Source organism: Gorilla gorilla, chromosome 16 (assembly GCF_029281585.2).
Source record: "Gorilla gorilla gorilla isolate KB3781 chromosome 16, NHGRI_mGorGor1-v2.1_pri, whole genome shotgun sequence".
NCBI classification, from domain to species: domain Eukaryota; kingdom Metazoa; phylum Chordata; class Mammalia; order Primates; family Hominidae; genus Gorilla; species Gorilla gorilla.
The window spans coordinates 55,992,107-56,015,922 of record NC_073240.2 but is presented as its reverse complement, the minus strand read 5'-3'; the positions used below and the strand labels follow the sequence as shown (position 1 = coordinate 56,015,922).

The 23,816-nt window shown below is 39.2% G+C and overlaps 1 protein-coding gene across 7 annotated transcripts in view; it reads left to right on the top strand.

Moving 5' to 3' along the window:
* RAB27A (RAB27A, member RAS oncogene family) overlaps positions 1-19,915 on the top strand; it is a 93,718-nt gene extending 73,803 nt beyond the window's left edge. For all 7 annotated transcript variants that reach the window (XM_055363186.2, XM_063698558.1, XM_004056221.5 and 4 more), the window contains one exon: positions 17,159-19,915. In XM_055363186.2, coding sequence (XP_055219161.1) covers positions 17,159-17,357 — 199 coding nt within the window. In that variant the 3' untranslated portion in view covers positions 17,358-19,915. The remainder of the gene's footprint in view (positions 1-17,158) is intronic.
* The last annotated feature ends 3,901 nt before the right edge of the window (positions 19,916-23,816 follow it).

The window sequence follows — 23,816 nt, the reverse complement described above, 5'->3', positions numbered from 1 at the left end:
CTGGGAGAGGAGTGTGAGATCTCCTTCGGCTTAGTCTATGGTCTTGTGGTGGAGGGTCAGCAAAATACTGTCGTTCTCCTTGAGTTCTGGGAATAGGATCATAGCAGCAGCAGCAGCAGCAGCAGCATGAATTGGACATGAAAGAAGTGGTCAGCTGCTGCTTATTAAAGTATTAAAGTGTTAAGAGTGCCTCTAAAAGGAATTTTTACTTTACTTTCTTTCTGCCTCTCACACAATGAGAACCCATATGTAAATTCAAACCCTTACTAGCATTAAAAGAGGAAGGAAGCAAGTGGGTTGAGAAGGGAGGGGAGGGAAATAGAGATGGTGTAGATGGTGTAGGGGATGTTACCTAGTTTGTGGCTTTGGTGGTTAGCAGAATCCAAGAAGGCCAAGAGAAAACCTTTCCCTTTTTATTGTGTGATCACTGCTTTATTCTTTCTTTGGTTGATGGAGGTTCAGAAAGCTGGTAGGGTTTATACTGGGAAGGGAGGGGGAGGATAGGTTGGCCAGGTAGGAAGAAGCCAGACTCTGGAGAGGTTTGAATACCAGGTAAGGAGATTAGATTTGATCCCTGGAGGACAGGGAGTTGCTGAAAGCCTTTGAGCATGGAGGGATGTTATGTTTACATTTCCAGATCAGTCTATAGGCTATAGGTGGGGAGGGAGGAAAGACTAGAGATTGATAGATTGCAGTGGTCTGTGAGGTGGGCAGAAGCTAGCTTTGTGAAAAAGGAAAAGGAAGAATAAATCAGGAAAAACACATAGAGTAGGGCAGGATTTTAGGTTTTTCTCAAGGCTAGCTCAGCTGAAGGATTCCCATCCACTATAGGCTTACTCTGGCAAGGATTTGCAATTGCACGTAGAGGTTTTTACCCTAGGGCAGATGGTGTTTAACCATGTTAGAAACATCCAGAGAACTTTTAACACATTCTCATGTCTGGGCTTCACCTCTGACCATCAGACATAATTGGTTTGGAGGAGTTTCTCAGGCAGGGTTCACTTGAAGAAGCATACCTATACATGAAGGGATCTGTTACAGGAATTTGAGCGTATGCAATTGTGGGAGCTGGGTAAGTAGTCTCTGTAAGGTGTTGTCTTTGTGTCTGATGCTGAAGCTTGAAGGACAGGACAGGCAGACAGGAAGGGGAGAAAGATGTGAAGTGGGGGATGGATGGAAAAAGTGAGAACCAGCTGGTGCCCATAATGAGGGACTAAAACCCATGTCACTTCCTGTTGCCTCTGACCTGGCTGGTGTGGGTGTCCTGCAGAAACTGGGGCCCTTTGTCACAGGGCTAACAACATCACCTGGCGCAGGTGCAGGTCTAGTTGCAGGTTTATGCCAATAAGATGAGCCAGCAGATAAGCGACAATATATGAGGGCTATGGAATGGAGGTTGCTTCACTTCCTACCCCCAAAATTGCCCCCAAATGTCTTTTGTGGCCCACCCTAACCAGAAAGGGCATTCTGGGAAATGTTGTTTAGCCTAGACAAGCTGACTCATTACAAAGCCTGGGCGTTGGTATCTTTTAAAATCTCCCCACGTGATCTTCATGTGCAATGGTTGAGAACCAGTGACTTAGGTGATTCTGAGGTGGAGGTTGACAGAGCCTTACCGGCCAGTCTGAAATGTCCCCCTGCTCCCCTGAGAGGCACTCATGTAACATAGTGGAAAAGAAACAGGGAGAGAACGATTACCACAGAGAATGCTGAAGTGTTGAAGCTGTGAGGTATGTTGCAATGGGTAAGGAGGAAGTAAGTGATGAAGCAATGGAAACCATGGATCCTAGAGCATTCTTTTGAGAGTATGTCAGTAAATGCAAAGAAAAAAAAAAAAAGAAAAAGGCAGTTAGAGGAGTTAGCTAGATCAAACAAGCACATTCAAGTATATGCTCAAGTACTGGGGGAGGGTCAGGCTTGACTTTTCGCCCCTGTGGGCTTTTTCAGCCCTTTGCTTGTTTCCTGTGCCCTCGGTCTTAGGATTCCACAGCCTGTGTGGTTTCACAGAGCCTAACCCTGCCTTCTGTCATATGGGGTATCTGAGGGATGTGGGGGACTGTCTTTCACCTGTGCCCAGGTCACGATGGTTATGGAGTATTTCATAGAGAGGAGCTCAATCTATAGTTTTTGAATTGGGTTAAAATGAGAAAAGAGGATTTAGCAGATAATGATTGAAACTCTTGAAGAAAGGAAAGGGCTAGAAACAGAGTCCCTTAGGATACAGAAAGCATAACATGTAGTTTGGTAGGCTGTTTGGCACTTTTAGAGGAAAATATGATGGAACAATTTGGTTCACATGCATTTCACAAATATGGCATATAACTTTAATGATTATTTTCACAGATGTTTTGTTTCATTCTTAGAACATTTACACTGGTTACACATGCACTAAAGGACTATATTGTTTAGTTTATCCATGTGCTAACAGTCAGAAAACAGGACAAAATTTATGGCATATCTTCATATAATTTGTATGTTGTTTGATAAATTTACATTTTTTTGTTACTATTATGCTGTCTTCTATTCTCAATTCGTAAAAACAGAACACTGGGGCCAGGTGTGGTGGCTCATACCTGCAATGCCAGCACTTTGGGAGGCCAAGGCAGGTGGATCACCGGAGGTCCAGAGTTCTAGACCAGCCTGGCCAACATGGTGAAACCCCATCTCTACTAAAAATACAAAAAATTAGCCAGGTGTGGTGGCGGGCACCTGTAATTCCAGCTACTCGGGAGGTTGAGGCAGGAGAATCGCTTGAACCCTGGTGAGGCAGAGGTTGCAGTGAGCCAAGATCGCACCATTGCACTCCAGCCTGGGCAACAAGAGCAAAACTCTGTCTCAAAACAAAACAAACAAACAAACAAAAACAAACAAACAAAAAAACCCCAGATCATTGGTTTACAATTGGTTCTCTGGAATAGACATATCAAAGAATCAAACACCATGTCTCAGAAGAACTTTGTAAGCCTAATAAAGAACGCTACAGTGCGAAAATGGAATGTTAATCTGTGTGTGCTGAGACAAGTAAATTTGAGAATGAGGACTTCATACAACAGACAAAAATCTAAAGGGCAAATTGTATGCATGATAATGAATATCAGAAAAAAAATTTGTAGTGGCCTAAGAGTCTACCGCTCATTTTCCATGGTTTTTTTTTGTTGTTGTTTGTTTGTTTTTGCTGTGAAACTTGGTTAAATTGTAATATGAAGCTCTTAGGTCACTTCCTAACAAATCAAAGTGATCTCTGTGGTAAAACAATTGAATTTTCCTGGAACAAATGCAACATAATGGTTTCCAGTGTATTATATTGAGTGATATTGTCAATGAAGTTGGAGAAGAGAACAAAACAGAAAGTTGTTCAAATTTGCTCTCCTGCCAGCCAAGTGATTACAGTTCACATGGTTACTGAAACACTTTAAAAAGATAGCTACGAAGTCAGTGACAAATAGAAGAGAAAGCAGAATGAAATATTGGCAACATTCCTCTTTTGGAAGACACTATTAGATCTCAAGCTTCAGTGTGCATCAGAATCAATCACCTGAACACTGGGTCCTGCAGTTTCTGATTCAGTAGGTCTGGGTTGGAGCCCACAAATGTATACTGATGATCAGTTTCCAGATGTTGCTGCTGCTGGTTCAAGACAACACTTTGAGTTCCTATCAAAGATGCATGCTAGCAGACATTTTGCTTGACAGGTGAGCATGCTAGCAGATATTTTCTTTGGACAAAGTCATTCTTGTACAGGATATGAACCAGTTGTCTACTTGTGCCATGCATGAGTGAGTGAAATATGCTCAATGACTTCTCATTGGAAAATCCAGGCTAAAGAGAGGAAGATTTTTTTTCTCACCCAGTTAATTACATCACCTATGATATAGGCTGGGAAGGGACCTTGGCATTGGTAGTGAGGGAGCACCAACCACAAGTGAGCAGACAAGGGCTTCACTCTGTGACTAAATATGGTTGCATTGAAATGTCTGTCTATACTTTATTCACAGAGGATAGTTGGTGGTCATAATAAGCCTTTGTTCTTGATTCAGAGTTGAGGAAAATAGAGAAAACTGTGAATGTGATCTAAAGCTTGGCATGGTGGCTCATGCCTGTAATCCCAGCACTTTGGGAGGTTGAGGTGGGTGGATCACCTGAGCTCAGCAGTTCGAGACCAGCCTGGCCAACATGGTGAAACCCCGTCTCTACAAAAATATAAAAATTAGCTGGGTATGATGGTGGGTGCCTGTAATCCCAGCTACTTGGGAGGCTGAGGCAGGAGAATTGCTTGAACCCAGGAGGCAGAGGTTGCAGTGAGCCAAGATCATACCATTGCACTCCAGCCTGAGCAAAAGAGCGAGACTCCGCCTCTAAAAAAAAAAAAAAAAAAAAGAATGTGAACTAAGAATGGCAACTGAATGTACATATTTTGTGTACTGTGCAAAGAAATGGGCAGCAAATTTAAGATGATGTTCTTCCTGCTGAAGGCTGCTGGTTATTGCTGAGGAAGATGCTCAAGAGTTCTGGAATGAAAGAGGAATTAAAAATATTTATTTACAACATTAATAATATCAGTATGGATCATTTCAGGTATTTCAAGTAGCTTAATTCAACAGCATGCTCACTGTTTTCTCTAGTTTGAACTAGATGAAATGCGGTACAAATAGCTTGATCTCTAATAGTTTAGTTTTTTACAAACTTGATTACATCTTTTCTTGATTTGAGAAATAACTTAGCGGTGTAGCATTGGGCATGTTTGAAAAGTACACAAATAAGTCATAATCAAACATACAAGACTGATTCGCAGAGCTCCATTTAACTCAGCAGAGGATCTGGATTTCATTTGCCGCAATATCCCAGGTTCAAACAGTCAGCACACCAGCCATTTCCTGGAAATGTTGTTCAATTAGCATCCAACAGACTATGAAAAGTAGTGTGAAACTCGCTTCTCACTTTAGTGAGACGTTTGTTCATAATTTCTAGATCTACATGTGAGCCAAATACCAACAGCCATTTGACAGAACCACCAAACATACTTGCTGTTATTCCTGGCAACCTCTAACTGAGATTTAGGATCTTCTAGTTTTGTGAGAATAAATAATGGAAAAGAAATCAGGATGCTGACCTACGCCACAAGCAAGATCTTGGTGAAAAACTGCAAATGCTTACGCCCGTCTCATTGATTTGAATCTGTTTACTTAAATTTTTTGTTTTAAAATTTGTGATTAATCTATTTTTGGAAATGCATTATAATTAATGGTCTGCATGTACTCCAAATGGCCTTTAAGTGGCCACTTACAGATGATAACACGATGAGCAGTGCTGAATTTTTTCGTCTTTGGCAATACGGCTCCATGGTGGTGCTACATTAGCACCACCATGTGGAGAAAAGGAACAATAGCACTCTTTCTATGGTTAAAATGGGAACAATACATCATCTTGAATTTTTTTTTTTTTTAAGATGGAGTCTAGCTCTGTCACCCAGCTGGAGTGCAGTGACACGATCTTGGCTCACTGTAACCTCTGCCTCCCAGGTTCAAGCGATTCTCCTGCCTCAGCCTCCTGAGTAGCTGGGGCTACAGGTGTGCACCACTGTGCCCAGCTAATTTTTATATATTTTTTAAGTAAAGACGAGGTTTCACCATGTTGGCCAGGTTGATCCTGAACTTTTGGCCTCAAGTGATGCACAAGTCTCGGCCTCCCAAAGTGCTGGGATTACAGGTGAGCCACCGCCTCCAGCCTGGAACATCATTTTCTTATGGAAAGAAAGTCTTAATTCAGGGTCTTTTCTATGGCTCTCATCTAGTTTGCTAGATGAGATTACAGCCCAATTACTGGCACACAGCTGAGAGTGGAGTGAACTGTATTCACTTATTCCTGTAGAAATGAAAATCTTACTGCCTCAAATTGCTCAGAAAACTCTGAGTGATTAGTCTAAGGATTTTTAAAGTTGTTAACCTGACTCCTGGTCCCATGACCTAGAGGTTTACAAATGGCAAGAAAATATACTTTTAATTGAAAGAAGTTTGTTACTTGAATTTGGAGTTACAAATCTAAACTATGTCTTGTTAATATTGTGTGTCTTTTAGCATGAGTAACTTGAAAAGTTAGAGCTCTTATACCTTGAAATTATACCAATTAAATATTTGCTTAAGTTAACAAACATTGGACAGTAGCTCACAGCTCTGCTAGAAGCATCATTTATACCTCAGTATTAATCAGTAGAGTAAGATCCATTGTCTTCCAGCATTTCATGAAGATTGCTTGGAAAGTGAGGAGTTTAATGAGGAGTAAGGGAGGCAAATGCTTTGGGGGCACAAAGCACTTTGGCCAGGACAGGTCTGAGTGTAGCATCTCTTGATGTAGGGAGGCATGGTCTCAGGTACCAGAATTAGAGCAGTATTGTAGATTTTATAGATCAGCTACATTGTGGATTAAACCAGTGTTCATGGGTTAGTTTGCAAATTTATTTTTATTTTTTATTCTTTTTTTTTTCACACAACACACAGATTGAGAATTTAATGTTTACCATGTTGCTAGTGACATTGCTTTTTTGGGATGATGTATTCTGAGTTTTTGTTTTTCTTTTCTGAGACAGAGTCTCCCTCTGTTGCTCAGGGTGGAGTGCAGTAGCACCATCTCGGCTCACTGCAACCTCTGCCTCCTGGGTTCAAGAGATCCTCCCGTCTCAGCCTCCCTAGTAGCTGGGACTACAGGCACGTGCCACCATGCCCAGCTAATTTTTGTGTTTTTAGTAGAGACGGGGTTTCACCATGTTGGCCAGGCTGATCTTGAACTCCTGACCTCAACTCCGACCCTGCCTTGGTCTCTCAAAGTGCTGGGATTACAGGTGTGAGCCACGGTGCCTGGCTGTGTTCTGAGTTTTAAATAACATCATTACAAATAAGCTTTTATCACCTAACCCAATTCTGTGTTGGAAATAAGAAACATTTATTGTTTGTACATGTGTCACGTTCTGATCTAAGTGCTTTAAATATTAACTCATTTAATCCTTACAAGAAGATACTGATGTTATTTGGTATTACAGATGAAGCAGCGGAGGCACAGAGGTTAAACTTTTGTCAGAATCACGGTTGGTAAGATGTCCTACTAGGATTTGAAGCCAGGCAGCATGACTCCAGAGGTTATGACTTTTTTTTTTTTTTTTTCTTGAGACGGCGTCTCCCTCTGTTGCCCAGGCTGGATTGCCATGGCACGATCTCGGCTCACTGCAACCTCCGCCTCCCAGGTTAAAGTGATTCTCCTGCCTTAGCCTCCTGAGTAGCTGGGATTATAGGCGCCTGTCACCACGCCTGGCTAATTTTTGTATTTTTAGTAGAGACGGGGTTTCTGGTCTTGAACTCCTGACCTCAGGTGATCCACCCGTCTCAGCCTCCCAAAGTGCTGGGATTACAGGCGTGAGCTACCGCGACCGGCCTGAGGTTATGACTCTTAACCATTGATCCATGTTGTTGATAACGTCCATGCACAGGTTTTATAGTTTTCAAAGTAGTTTCACTATGTTTTCTCACTTATTCCTCAAAAATGATGGTGAAGTAATTTTCAGGAGCTGTGGAGGAAAATTAAGGAATCAAATGAGGCTGGAGACTCTGGAGTTGGAAAGATATTTGTAACTGATTTTGAGAGAATTTTTAAAATGAAGTATACATTATTGTGATTTAGCATTTTAAAAAAGCTTACTGTTCAACTACTTTTTAAAAAATTTCCAATTTATTCTGTTGCGGGAGATCTGAGTTTTTCAACTACTTTTTCATGTAATGTATTTCTGAAAGGTGATAGAATGGTCAAGCCCTCTCCTTAAGTATAAGAAATGTTCTGTGGACATTAACTGATTTTTAATGGATATAATTGAGAGAGATCATAATGAAGAAAATGTAACAATTTACATTTTGAAAAATCTCATTCTAAAATTCTATTCTTGTAACAATGGCATCACAAGCTATCCCCAGGATTTTAGCTCAATAATATTATAGATTCTTGATAAATAAACACATATTGACTCCAGTCACAAAGGATTGCCTCTTCAAGTTGTTAATCAAATATTACATGTGACTAGTGAGGGACAGAGATGCATTATCTTCATTTTGTGTGCAAGGTGATAGATGGAGGAAAAAAGATTGACAGTAACTAAGAGGCAAGCAGGAGGTTTAAAAACTGTGAAGACCATGTCATTTTTCCCAACAAACTTTTTTCTGATTAAGATATTTTAGAGTCAGCAAATAAAAGGATGATAGAATATGAGCATGGTGGAGTTAGTGGAGCAACTCCGCCTTGCAGAACTCACAGGTGGGTGGATAAACACTCAAATGAGGTGATAGTTTCTCAACCAGTTTTTGTTGTTGTTGTTGTTGTTTTGAGACGGAGTCTCGCTCTGTCGCCCAGGCTGGAGTGCAGTGGCGTGATCTTGGCTCACAGCAAGCTCCACCTCCCGGGTTCACGCCATTCTCCTGCCGCAGCCTCCCGAGTAGCTGGGACTACAGGCGTCCGCCACCATGCCTGGCTAATTTTTTGTATTTTTAGTAGAGACGGGGTTTCACCATGTTAGCCAGGATGGTCTCTATCTCCCGACCTTGTGGTCCGCCCACCTCGGCCTCCCAAAGTGCTGGGATTACAGGCATGAACCATCGCACCCAGCCTCAACCAGTTTTTAATAGCTGTGCTAAAGCAGAGAATTGCAGAGATTCAGTTGCAAGGCCTTATCACCTCCTGGAGGAAGTTATCAAATAATAAGACAGCATTACTGAGGAATCATACTAGAAAAATAGCCTTATGTCCCTACACATATATCCTCTAAATCAGTGGTCCCCAACCTTTTTGGCACTGGGAACTGGTTTCATGGAAGACAATCTTTCCATGGACCAGTGGAGGTGGGGGTGGTTTCGGAATGATTCAAACATATTACATTTATTGTGCACTTTATTTCTATTATCACTACATTGCAATATATAATGAAATAATTATACGGCTCACCATAATGTAGAATCAGTGGGAGCCCTGAGCTTGTTTTCCTGCAACTGGACAGTCCCATCTGGGGGTGATAGGAGACAGTGACAGATCATCAGGCATTAGATTCTCATAGGAGAGTGCAACCTAGATCCCTCACATGGGCAGTTCACAATATGGCTTGTGCTCCTATGAGAATCTAATGATGCTGCTAATCTGACAGGAGACAGAGCTCAGGTGGTAATGTGAGTGATGGGGAGCAGCTGTAAATACAGATGAAACTTCGCTTGCTCGCTGGCCCCCTGCTTACCTCCTGCTGTGTGGCCTGGTTTCTAACAGGCCATGGATTGGTACCAGTCTTTGGCTTGGGGATTGGGAACCCTTGATCTAAATATGCTTCTTAGTAACATCAGAAGCCAAAGAGTTCTGAAAACATCTGTAAAAGCATTAACAAGTTAAAAAAGAAAACTTTACCAAGCTCTCATATAGAAGCTGTTACTAGCCAAGAAAGAATAAAAGAGTAAGGTAAATTGTAATCAGAGTGACTGATGTAGTTGTTAACATGTTATGAGAATACAGAAAAACAAAAACATTCTTCAAGAAAAGTAATCGTGGAGGACTTTAAAGTTCTAATAAATTTAAGAAATACTTTACTGAATTCAATTGCAGGACTCCCTGAGATAATAAAATAACTTTGCTTTGTTGTTCTGATATCTAAGAACATTTTGGTTAGATTCCTCACAAATGGTGGCCATGAAGTCAACAGTTGAAGGAAATACAATGTTATCACGACTTTCATGGCTTTATTGAAAAGCACGATGAATTTGTCACTTGATTAATCCTGTTGCAAAGACCATCTCATATGTATAAAGGATGACTTCGACAAGAAGACTGATTTCTCAAGATTATGTGAAAAACAGCTATACAGTTTTGAAGCAATGCTTTGTGAGTTATTTAAAAATTACACCTGTACCACAGGTCTTTGGATAACAAAACAAATGTATACTTAAGATTTGATGGGCTGGGCGCGGTGGCTCATGCCTGTAATCCCAGCACTTTGGGAGGCCGAGGCGGGTGGATCACGAGGTCAGGAGATCGAGACCATCCTGGCTAACATGGTGAAACACCGTCTGTACTAAAAATACAAAAAATTAAACGGGCGTGGTGGCAGCCGCCTGTAATCCCAGCTTCTTGGGAGGCTGAGGCAGGAGAATGGTGTGAGCCCGGGAGGCGGAGCTTGCAGTGAGCCAGGATGGCGCCACTGCACTCCAGGCTGGGCAACAAAGTGAGACTCTGTCTCAAAAAAAAAAAAAAGATTTGTTGCTCTTGAGCAACTTGATGCTGTAAAATTCAGAATGTCTTCAAGTGTATGGTCCAGAAATATAGTCTGGAGTTGGTAAGTGGCAAAGCCTTTGATAAACATGGCCAGTGACCTCTGAACACTCCCCAAAGCCAGCGTTTTCTTCTTGTACAGTGCGTAAGATTTATTTATTTTGAAAATCCTCATACTAGTTTGGAACCAGTAGAACCTATGGTTAAGCTGGCTGCATTGGAATTAGCTGTGGACCCAAATCCTAACTCTGCTACTTTCTAGCATTGTGAATTGGGCAAGTTCCTTTCATCTTTCTCAGCCTTAGTTTAATCATTTGTGAAATGGGAATATTGTGTACCTGAATACGGTAGTGGTTATATTTAGTGAATCATGTATGTAAGACACGTAGTATTGGGTAGCTCAAGAAATAATTTTAGTTATTTTTTCCTTCAATTTTAAATGACTCATATATATCAGCTAGTTTCAATTCAGGCAAACCAGAACACTCTGAAGAGCATATACAAGAAATCCGTGAAGCAAAAAAGGGGCAAAAGCTAAAAAAAAAAAAAAAAAAAAGTTATAGTCCAGAAAACTCATTTAATAAAATAGCATGTTGCAAAATTTGAATTCACCCAGTTTTTTTCTTCTAGTTAGTAGTTTTGGAAATCAGTATTCTTTGAACTAAACACTGAGAAGACATTTCCTATTTTGTTTTACAAGACGTAGTATAGTATATGAGGAACTGTATAGGAAAACAGGAAGAGCCTGCTTGCTTCTCTGTCATTTATTAGCTGAATAACATTAATCAGACCGCTTAACTTTTCTGGGCCTTCTTGCCACAGGCCTGCTTTAAGAGTTTTTTTCTAACCTAAAGATTACACCAAAAAACATTTAGAACTGATCAACGAATTCAGTAAAGCTTTAGGATACAAAATCAACATACAAAAATCATTAGCATTTATATACACCAACAGGGAACAATCTGAAAAAGAAATCAAGAAAGAAATCTCATTTACAATAGCTACAAAGAATATAAAATACCTAGAAATCAATTTAACCAAAGAAGTGAAGCATCTATACAAGGAAAACTATAAAACACAGATGAGAGAAATTGAAGAGGACACCAAAAATGGAAAAATATTCCATACTTTTGGGCTGGAAAAATTAATATTGTTAAAATGATAACACTTCCCAAAGCAATTTACTGACTCAATGCAATCCCTATCCAAATACCAATAATATTCTTCACAAATATCGAAAAAAATCCTAAAATTTGTATGGAACCACGAAAGACCCTCAATAACTGACACAATCCTGAGGAAAAAAGCCCAAAGCTGGAGACCTCACACTGTTTGACTTCAAAGTTTACTTCAAAGCTATAGGAACCAAATCAGCATGGTACTGGCATAAAACAGACACATAGACCAATGGAACAGAACAGAGAACCCAGATATAAATCCATGCATTTACAGACAACTCATCTTGGACAAAAGTACCAAGAACAGAGGGGAAAGGACATTCTCTTCAATAAATGATGCTGGGAAAACTACATATCCACATGCAGAACAATGTAACTAGACCCCTATCTCTCACCATATATAAAAATCAACTCAAAACTTAAATATTGGACTTGAAAGTATGAAACTACTAGAAGAAAACATTTGGGAAACACTCCAGGTCATTCGTCTGGACAAAAACTTTTTGTGTAAGACCACAAAACACAGGCAACCAACACAAGAATAGAAATATGGGATTTATATCAAGCTAAAAAGCTTCTACACAGCAAAGGAAACAACAAAATGAAGAGATAACCCATAGAATGGGATAAAATATTTGCAAACTACCCATCTGATCAGGGATTAATAACGAGAATATATAAGGGGCTCAAATAACTCAATAGCAAAAACAAATAATCTGTTTTAAAAACAGGCAAAAGATCTGAATAGACATTTCTCAAAAGATCTACAAATGGCAAACAGGTGTATGAAAAAATGCTCAATATCACTACTCAGAGAAAGGCAAATCAAAACTGCAATGAGATAACCTCTCATCCAATTAACATGACTTTTATCCAAAATATAGGCAGTAATTCCCCCCCGCCTCAAAAAAAAAAAAAAAAACACACACCTAAATACAGGCAAAAGTGGATGCTGGTGAGGATGCAGAGAAAGGTGAACCTGTACATTGTTGGTGGGAAAGTAAATTAGTATAAGCACTATGGAGAAAAGTATGGATGTTCTTAAAAAAAAAACTAAAAATAGAACTACCATATGATCCAGCAACTCCACTAATATATATATGTGTGTATATATACACATGTGTGTATGTATACATACACATACATATATATGTGTGTATGTATATATACACACATACATATGTGTGTACTTATATATGTATGTGTATGTATACATACACACATATATACACTATACACATGTGTATGTGTGTACATGTACACACATACACACATATGCGTATATATGTACATGTACACACCTACGCATATATGTGCGTATATATGTACATGTACACACCTACGCATATATGTGCGTATATATGTACATGTACACACCTACGCATATATGTGCGTATATATGTACATGTACACACATGCATATATGTGTGTATATATGTATATGTACACACACGTATGTGTGTATATATGTATATGTACACACACGTATGTGTGTATATATGTATATGTACACACACGTATGTGTGTATATATGTATATGTACACACATACACGTATATGTGTATATATGTATATGTACACACATACACGTATATGTGTATATATGTATATATACACACATACACACATATATGTGTATGTATATATACACACATACACATATATATGTGTATGTATATTAGTGGAAGTTTTCTTAAAAGTTTTATGTAAGTTTTCTTAGGAGAGAGATATATATATCCCAAAAGATATATAGAGATGTATATCAGATATATCAAAAGGGTATTTGCTCTCTGTCCTCCCATGTTTATTGCAGCACTATCCACAAGAGCTAAGATATGCAATCAATCTACCCATCAATGGATAAATGGATAAATAAAATATGGTTTATATATACAATGGAATGTTATTCCACCATAAAAAGAATGAAATCCCATCATTTGCAGCAGCTTGGATGGAACTGGAGATCATTATGTTATGTGAAATAGCCAAACACAGAAAGACAAATGTTGCATGGTCTTACTCATATGTGGGAGCTACAAAGGTGGATCTCATGAAGATAGAGAGTAGATTGGAGAATACCAGAGGCCAGAAAGGGTAGGAGGGAGTGGAGGATGAAGAGAGATTGATTAATAGGTACAAACATATGGTTTGATAGAAGAAATAAGATGTAGTGTTAGAAGGATCAGTAGGGTGACTATAGTTTCAACAATCCATTGTATATCTTGAAATAGCTAGGAGGGAAAAATTGCAGTTGTTCTAGAATAAAGAAAAGACAAATATTTAAGATTATGGCAATCCCAAGTATACTAATCTTTACACATTATATCAGTGTATTAAATGATAATATTTACTCTGAAAATATATTATGCATAAATAAAAAATAAAATTTTCTTACAGATACAATTGAAGTCCCTTTTAAAATTCCTTGCTGATTCCATTCTCCTTCCTACCTCCTCAGAGGGAACCACACTATGTCTACTTCCTATAGCAGATGTTGTTGGTTGCCTAGACAATATTCATGCCTTTATTTATAGAATCTCAATTTTCTTTAGCTATCTACTCTGCTTCTAGAGGACATGCTACTTAAGAGAGGCAGGTGCCAGCCACCAGCCCAGGAAGACTGATTGGTTTAAGCCAGTGATGGTGGTGTACCATTCCTCTTGCCAGAGTTTGGTTTAGGCATTGGCATGTGATACAGTTTTGACCAATGAGACATGAGGGAAAGTCTTCCAGGGACTTGTGGGAAAGATTTCCTCTCTCCTGAGGGAGGCACACAGAGGAAGAGTCCTTTTTTCCTTGGAACTTTGGTGTGTTGAGATGTGATGCCTGGAATGTTTTAACTTCTGGGGTCATGAAGGGAGTCAGATTGTGGAGAAAGCTGACATGTGGAGGATGGCAGAACAGAAGGATGAGATGAATCTAGGCTCTTTGTTTCTACCGTTTGGCAACCGAATTAACACTGGAAACTCTCTAGTTCTGTGTTCATTATGCATTACAATAAATTCCTACTTGTGATTCATGCCAATTTGAGCCACAATTTTTGTTTACTTTTAGCTAAAAGCAGTCAAAATTATATATTTCTAGTCCAAGAAGTTGTACTTTTACTACATAGATGTTTTTATAATGATGTGTAATTGTGTTCTTCACACAAATGATCTTGTATCATACAAGTTGGTTTTTTAATTCAACGTTTAATTTTTGCCATGTTGATACAGTTTAAGCATTGTATAATTCATTGTATAAAACTATCACTATTCATGCGCTTATTTATGGACGTTTAGGTAAATTTTTTCCCTATTACAAATAGTTCTGCAATATCTATTCCATTAGACGATGCCACGTGTACATATGTGAGAGCTTCTCTAGGGCTGCACTATCCAGTATGATAGCCACTGGTCACATGTAGCTATTTAAGTTAAAATTAAAAGTTCAGGTTTTTTGGCCAGGTGTGGTGGCTCACGCCTCTTATCCCAGCACTTTGGGAGTGGAGGCAGACAGATCACTTGAGGTCAGGAGTTTGAGACCAGCCTGGCCAACATGGTAAAATTAGCTGGGAGTGGTGGCATGTTCCTGTAGTCCCAGCTACTTGGGAGGCTGAGGGACGAGAATCGCTTGAACTTGGGAGGCAGAGGTTGCAATGAGCCAATATCACACCATTACACTCCAGCCTGGGCAACAAAGTGAGACTCCATCTCTAAAAAACAAAACAAAACAAAAACAAAAACAAAAAAGTCACGTTTTTGGTTGCATTAGCCACATTTTAAGTGCTCAATAGCTACATGTGGCTAGTAGTTATTGTACTGGATGATATACATATGGAAAGTTCCTTTCACTGTGGGAAGTTCTATTGGATAGTGCTGCTCCAGCACAGGGTTTCTGAATATTTTTCATAGCATGGCACCTGCAGAAAATGATAATATTTGTAGAGCTCACTGGGATAAATAGATAAGGCTGCTCAAGTTTGGAGGAGACTGGTTCAGCGACTCTGGCTGCCCTAAGACCTTCTCACTTGCCCTAAGGACTGAGGGATTGCTGATGTCTCATGTATCCCTGTAACTCACTTCCTGCCCATCAACATGCCTTGGCTCTGCTTTAGATGTATACCCAGGAGTGCTGTTGCTGGGTCATAGTGCATGCATGTTTCAGTTTTACCAGATATTACCGTCTTATTTTCCAAAGTAGTTATAACAGTTTGTACTTACATAAGCAGTAAATGCAAGTTCCTCTTTTCTTCTCCTTGGCAATACTTGATATTGGGAGATTTCTATATTTTTGCCAATCTGATAGGTGTGAGTTAATATACCATTATTTTAACTTGCATTTCCCTTATTTTGGGTGAGGTTGAACATTTTTTCATAAATGTAATTTCTTAGAATTTCCCGTGCATATCCTTAGTCTGTTTCGTATTATCTTGTTTATTACTTTAATTCATTTGAGGAATTATTTTTTCGGATGCTAACCCGTTTGCAAGTTATATGAAATGCCATGTATTTTGGCCTGTCGCTCATCTTTTAACTTTGCTTATGATATATGTTGTGGCACCAAAGTTTTAAACTTTAACATTGTCAAGATTATCAAACTTGTTCTCTGTGGTTTGAGCTTTTATGGCTGTATTAAGAAATCCTTTCTTATTCCAATGTCAAAAAGATAAGTCTGTTATATTTTCTTCTAAAAGTTTTCAAGTTTTACTTTTCACTTAGAGGAATTTAAACGGCTTTCATACCAAGAATCAAGTTTTAAATTCTTAAAACTAGGCCGGGTGCAGCAGCTCACACCTGTATTCCCAGCACTTTGGAGGCCAAGGCGGGTGGGTAGCTTGAGCTCAGGAGTTCGAAACCAGCCTGGGGAACATGGTAAAACCCTGTCTCTACAAAAAAATACAATAATTAGCCAGGTGTGGTGGTGTGCGCCTGTGGTCCCAGCTACTTGGAAAGCTGAGGTAGGAGGACCGATGCCTGGGAAGTCCCCTGGGAACTGAGATCGTGCCACTGCACTCCAGCCTGGGTGATAGAGACTCTGTCTCAAAACAGAAAACCCTCCAAAAACTTAAACGAAAAAAGATTTAATTCTGTCTCTGTCTTCCAGAATCCCCTACTTATATCTTTTTATAAATTTTTTACAGTAAATCAATATGTATTGCCAAAATATATATTGAATAAATATGGTCCTTTAAAAAAATGAAAATTGATTTTTTTTGAGACAGTCTAACTCTATTGCCCAGGCTGGAGTGCGGTGGCACAATATTGGCTCACTGCAACCTCTGCCTCCCAGGTTCAAGTGATTCTTGAGCCTCAGGCTCCCCAGTAGCTGGGATTACAGGTGTATGCCACCATTCGTGGCTAATTTTTGTATTTTTTGTAGAGATGGGGTTTCTGCATGTTGGCCAGGCTGGTCTTGAACTCCTGACCTCAGGTGATCTGCCCACCTAAGCCTCCCAGAGTGCTGGGAACTGTGAGCCACTGCACCCAGTCGAAAATTGATATTTTGAAGAGTCTAAAATTTCCAGTTTTGCATATCTACTGGAAATGCAGTGTGAGTATTTTATTGTCTTTTTCACTTTTTAATGGACTCTGGGGTGGTAAAATGTTTGTCATCTTGTATATTTGTATTCTATCGATTCTCTAATTTGAATTATCAAGAGCAAAGGTCACTGTCCTTTCCCTCCACATGTTGTTACCTCAGTTGTCTCTGTCTTCCAGAATCCCTTATTTTGAAACTAGTGCTGCCAATGGGACAAACATAAGCCAAGCAATTGAGATGCTTCTGGACCTGATAATGAAGCGAATGGAACGGTGTGTGGACAAGTCCTGGATTCCTGAAGGAGTGGTGCGATCAAATGGTCATGCCTCTACGGATCAGTTAAGTGAAGAAAAGGAGAAAGGGGCATGTGGCTGTTGAGAAGTCAAGTAAGCGACATAGTAGTTCAGGTGGCCCATGCCTGGGATCTTCTCTATGATTGATACATGGCACAGTGAGAGATTAATGGGCATTGTGTACAAATTGCTTCTCACCATCCCCATTAGACCTACGAATAAAGCATCCGGTTCTAAAATTAATTTGTTGCAGCTTTGTAAATATTTCTTTAAGATTCAGCCTGAGAGTTAGGAGAAATATTTCAGAGCCAAAAGTGCCTTATAAAACCTTAGCCTATTATAGTAAATCATTCAAGGATTCAGAATTTTGTAGTCACAGAAGAGTGTATTTATTATGTAGAATGAATGAGGGTACTGTCACCTGCCTTAATGTAGGTAGGCCCAGAGTCTTACATTTAAGATCTTACATGCAGTTATAAAACCGCCACAGTCTTCAATCCAGATTTAAAGACTCATGCCATAGGTGACATTCTAAAATACCATTAAAGCCACTTACATGTTAAATAAGAATATACATGCACATCAGCTCAATGTCTTTGAGTATTAATTTTATGTAAGCATTCTATTTAACATGAATATAGGACAAATCATGGCTATATCTATAGACCTTGGATAAACTGGATTGACCAATTATACACTCACAGTGACTTTTTTGTTGGTGGGAAGGGGATTGGGGTGGGGCAGGCTGGCTTAATGTAATATGAGCAACCAAAGTGGGACTTCTGTCTCCCCGCTATATTCCCATTGCTCTGAATGGTTGATTGAAGGGTCAGGGAACTAGATTTTATGGCTTTAGTTCACTGTGATTGTACATTTATACTTGGCCTATGTGCTGGCCGCACCTGAACATAGCTGGTGCTTATGCCGAGTTATTTGTGATGAGTAAATATTTAGTTTCTTTTTCTTCATATTTATAATGTTGATCTGGCATCCTCAGGCTGCAGCTTAATTAGCTTATAAATTACTCATCTCTGTCTTTACCAGCAGGCTCTGTATTGTTGATATTTGCAACTTGTTTTGCTTTTCCATTGGTGGAATTGAAATAATTAGTTTTTAATTACATAAGATGCCTGTTTGCTATTTGGTGGAAGATAGATGTTCATACTGAAGCAGTCACATTTGTACTGTAGTTTAATGAGAGAAAAATGAAGTATTCTATAGCCTATATTTTTCGTAGAGCTCATGAGCATTTAGTGTACTTGCTGGATCTTGCCAAGATCATTTATTCCGCTGCATTGCCAAAGTGTCTTCATACCAAATTAAAGGTGGTTTTAATATATGTTTCATGGAAGTTGTTTATAAAATTCAAAGGTATTTCATTTAGGTGAAAAGTCTTATTTATTAAAGTGGTTTGAATAAAGTAGATCAAAACTTCCAGAGATCTTAATGGCTATTTAGGAAGAAATATCACTCACCATAATTTAAATAAAGAATAAAAATACATGTATTTTGTGGTGGCAAATGTTTGGTAGAACTGTAATTAGAAAAATACAAGTATATTTGGGTGATGGTTACACTAGAAGCCCAGACTTTATGACTACACAATATATTCATGTATCTAAACTGTACTTGTACCCCCTAAATTTATTTTTAAAAAAGGAAAAAAATAAGTATCATGAAAAAACCTATTTTTTTTCCCACTGTCCTTCTACTACTCCCATAACAAACTTAGCCATGGTTGGTAAAATTTTACATATTTGTATCCTTGAAATGAAGGCTTCTTTTAAATTCCAAAGAAGTCACGGAGGCCTGTGCATTTGAATTGTATATGCTAGTGAGGAAAAGATTTAGACATTTCAAGAGCAGGGTTGGCCAGGTGCGGTGGCTCACACCTGTAATCCCAGCACTTTGGGAGGCCGAGGAGGGCGGATCACGAGGTCAGGAGATCGAGACCATCCTGGCTAACATGGTGAAACCCCATCTCTACTAAAAAAAAAAAAAAAAAAAAAAAAAAAAAAAAATGGGCTGGGCGTGGTGGTGGGCACCTGTAGTCCCAGCTACTCAGGAGGCTGAGGCAGGAGAATGGCGTGAACCTGGGAGGCAGAGCTTGCAGTGAGCCAAGATCGCTCCACTGCACTCCAGCCTGGGCGACAGAGGAGACTCTGTCTCAAAAAAAAAAAAAAAAAAAAAAAAAAGAGCAGGGTCATAATCACACAGCAGTGCCTTATATAGTTGCCATAAGACTTCAGTGGAGTACAACATAATTTTACAGCTACATATCAGGGCATATTCTATATGGTGTATTTGTGTTAGAATAACACATTAAATGTCTTTAAACATAAAAATAAGAATGTTTGCATGTTTCAGTTTTCAAGAACCAAATGAGTAATTAGCTATAGATTCCACTGGCCTTAAACATACAATTAAGTGTATACATGATATAGTGCACACACAAAAGCCACCTTTAATTATTGAAATAACCTGTATTCTTTTTGGAAATCATTTAAGTTTGGTATTGAAGTACTATATTTTTTTGTGCATCAATGTATTTTTCTATTTACAAGCCTATGTAAAAGTGAAGTGTATCTTCAGTGAACCATGTGCCAATTAAGCTGTAATAAAAAAGTGGTCTAGTCTGTCAAATTTGTGTGTGAATGTAACTGTATTTATTATCACAAAGTTTCATACCAGAGGTTGTAATGCCAAAGGAAATGAAATTCAGGGATACACGTTCCATTAGGTGCTCACTGAGGGGCCAGCCAAGACAACATATTCTGGAAAAGTAATTAAAAATGTTATCAGGTTGGGCGCAGTGGCTCATGCCTGTAATCCCAGCACTTTGGGAGGCCGAGGCAGGCAGATCAGCTGAGGTCGAGGGTTTGAGACCAGCCTGACAAACATGGAGAAACCCCATCTCTACTAAAAATACAAAATTAGCTGGGCGTGGTGGCGCATGACTGTAATCCCAGCTACTTGGGAGGCTGAGGCAGGAGAATCGCTTGAACCCAGGAGGCGGAGGTTGCACTCCAGCCTGGGCAACAAGAGCAAAACTCTGTCTCAAGAAAAAAAAAAAAAGTTATCAAACATGTATTGAGCACCTATATTTGGGAAGTGTTGTAGTAGACAATCTCAGATAAACAAAACAAGGATGATTAAGGCCTGAACTAAGATCAGGCAGGGCTGAGAGATGATGCAAGAGACGCTGGGGAGGGTACAGTCATGGGCTGGATGAGGAGGGTATATGTGGAGAGATGGCTTCTCTGACCGTCTGACCTTATTTCTTACCACTGTCCACCTCACTCTTCTCAGGCACACTGGCCTCCTTGGAGCAGTCATGCATGTTCCTGCCTCAGATCTCTTGCATTTGCAGTTCCCTCTGTCTGGAATGCTAGTGTTCCATGTATACCTCTCCTATCCTTTAAGACTGTTCAAATGCCACTTTGTCCAATGAACTTTACTGACCACCTTATATAAAAGAGCAGTCACTCCCATTCATGGCCCCAACCAGATTGTCACTCCTTGACCTGTTGTTCTGCTTTGCGTTTCTTCATATCACTCAATGTAAATATTTCACCGCTTGATGTATTTACAATTATTCTTAGCCAAGAGACTGACAAGTGATTCACTTGACATATTTATATATTTGTCTACATCCACTAAGATACAAGCTCCACAAACAAGGACAGGGATTTAGGTAGTTTTCTTCAAAACTGTTACTGTCACTCAGAAAAAGGCCTGGTACACAATAGGTACTCAAATGTTTGTTAATTGACTGAGTAAAGGACTTAAAGAGGCAGCAGGGTCAAGAGAAAAGAGTTTTCAAAAGGGGCCACTGTTAATGTTAAAAGACAGAAGAATGCAATTTGAAAATAAAAACAGCGTTAAAAATGTTTAAAAAGGTTCACATATAGTAAGTCCATACTAATTCATTGTAAGAAATCAAGAAATCTAGGCCAGGTGTGGTGGCTCACGCTTGTAATCCCAGCACTTTGGGAGCTGAAGTGGGCAGATCACCTGAGATCAGGAGTTGGAGACCAGCCTGGCCAACATGGTAAAACCCAGTCTCTACTGAAAATGCAAAATTAGCTGGGCGTGGTGGCTCATTCCTGTAATCCCAGCTACTGGGGAGGCTGAGGCGGGAGAATCGCTTGAACCCGGGAGGCAGAGGTTGCAGTGAGCCGAGATCATGCCACTGAACTCCAGCCTGGGTGACGAAGCAAGACTTCATCTCAAAAAAAAAAAAAAAAAATTAAGAAATCTGAGAGATAATTTCTGATCTTTTGAAGTTGATGTCAAGATGGCTAACAATCTAAGACATGTTTCACTTGGTATTTTTATAAATTGGAAATCTCTATGGTGGTATTATTTCCAGCTCTTCTGTTATGGGTAATATAGGTATTTATAAAACTAATAAGCTCTTCTGTTATAAGATACTTAGATAATGCTGGATAAAGTATGAACATATTTTTTAAAAATGTACCGATGATTTCTCAAAAAAATATGGGCAATGCCCTAAGACCACCTCCTTCCCCTTAAAAACAGACAACAGATGGAACTTAAAACAACGTGATGGTGATTGTGGTTTGCTTTTGGTTGGTTTTGCCAGTATCGGTAATCAGGATGCTTTGTTATAATGGCTACAAAGACTTAGTAAAGAAAACCTTGGGCCTGTTGAGAATAGGGTGATGAAACTGCAGCCCTCTGTCCCCAAACACACAGAAATCCAGGACCTGCTCTGTGGTTTTTTCTTTTTTCTTATTCTTCTTTTTGAGATGGAGTCTCGCTCTGTCGCCCAGGCTGGAGTGCAGTGGTGCAATCTTGGCTCACTGCAACCTCTGCCTCCCGGGTTCAAGCAATTCTCTGCCTCAGCCTCCCGAGTAGCTGGGATTACAGGCACCCACCACCACACTCAGCTAATTTTTGTATTTCTCATAGAGATGGGGTTTCACCATCTTGTCCAGGCTGCTCTTGAACTCCTGACCTTGTGATCCACCCACCTTGGCCTCCCAAAGTGCTGGGATTACAGGCATGAGCCACCGTGCCCGGCCAACCTAGTCTATGTCTTTAATCTCCTGTGAAAATTTACAACCACAAGTCGACTTGAACACAGGTTTAAGGTTAAAGTGTATAATACCTAATTTTTCTGGGTATGTTCAATCAAGAAATTAACAAAAATTAACATTTTAAAGAAGGGATTTGTTCTGGATTACTTGGTGGAAGCAAAGCAAAAATGTTTGCAGATGGAACATCTCTGCACAGGCCAAAAAACACCCTACTATGGATGAGATTACAATGAAAAATTACAATCTATTTCTTCTTCATTCTTACCTCCAGTCATTAGCAAGGGCCAGCAGAACAAACAGCCAGCAGGATTTGACATTTAAGAACTTCAAATAATATACTTATCAGAAGCAGACCATAAAGTCAAAGTGTTTAAGATAATCACAAACATGAAAGGAACTAAAAAATCCAGAAAAGAAGACAATATTAAAGATACCAGACTGGTTTGAATTAAAAAAAAAAAACCAAAAACTTCCAACAATGAAAAATACAGCCATTGATATTCAAAACTTAATGGTTAGAGGTTAAATGACAGGTTTGACAGAGTTGAAGAGGAAATTCTAGAAGGCAGGTCAGAGGAAATTACCCATAATTCAGCAGACAGAGATAAGGAGAAAGTCCTGGAGGGGTTAAAAGACACAGAGGGAAGAAAAAAAGCTCCAACTTATATCTAGTATGAATTCTATGAGGAGAAATTAGAGAAACTGAAGGAAGAGGCACTATATGAAAAGATAATAGCTGAGAATTTTCCAGTAATGATAAAAGACACATACCCTTAGATTTAGGAATCGTAAACCCTAAGAAGGATAAATGGAATCATATTTCCAAGATTTCAGTTCAATCTTGTATTCCGTTAAAATAGGTGGAAAGAAAAAAACAATTTCTAAGGCTGGCTATACACACACTCATTCTAAAGTGAAGCACTGAATATGTTCATGGACTGAAGGGAGCAAAGTCTCAGATGAAGCCTTAAGGTATGAAATTAAGAACGCAGATAAATGATGTGGCCTCTGACATCAAAGGTAAGAGGGTAAACCTGGGTGTTCATGTATATGGGAAGGGTATAAAATTTCTTGGTGAAGTAGTAGGAACAAACAGAGTTGGGAAGGAACTGTGTAAAGTTTGCAAAGATTGGTGAGGCTCTTCCATAATTGTTGAGGAGGATAGGAGAGAAAGAATAAAGAAAAGTAAAATAATTTTCAGTCTCTTGGTTGACAATAAAGTATTAGGCAGATGTTTATTATGAAAATTTCTGGTATGTGCCTTTGTTATTTAACATTACTCTGGAATTACTGGTTGAATGACTAGACAAGAAAAAGTATCCAATAAAAGGAAAAATGTGTGTATTTGAAGATTATAACTATACAAACTGATTCTAGAGTTAAAATGAAAAGATAAATGTTGAAGAATAGCCAGATAAAAAATGAATAAGAAGGACAAGGAAGGAAGGGTGATATGGTTTGGCTGTATCCCCACCCAAATC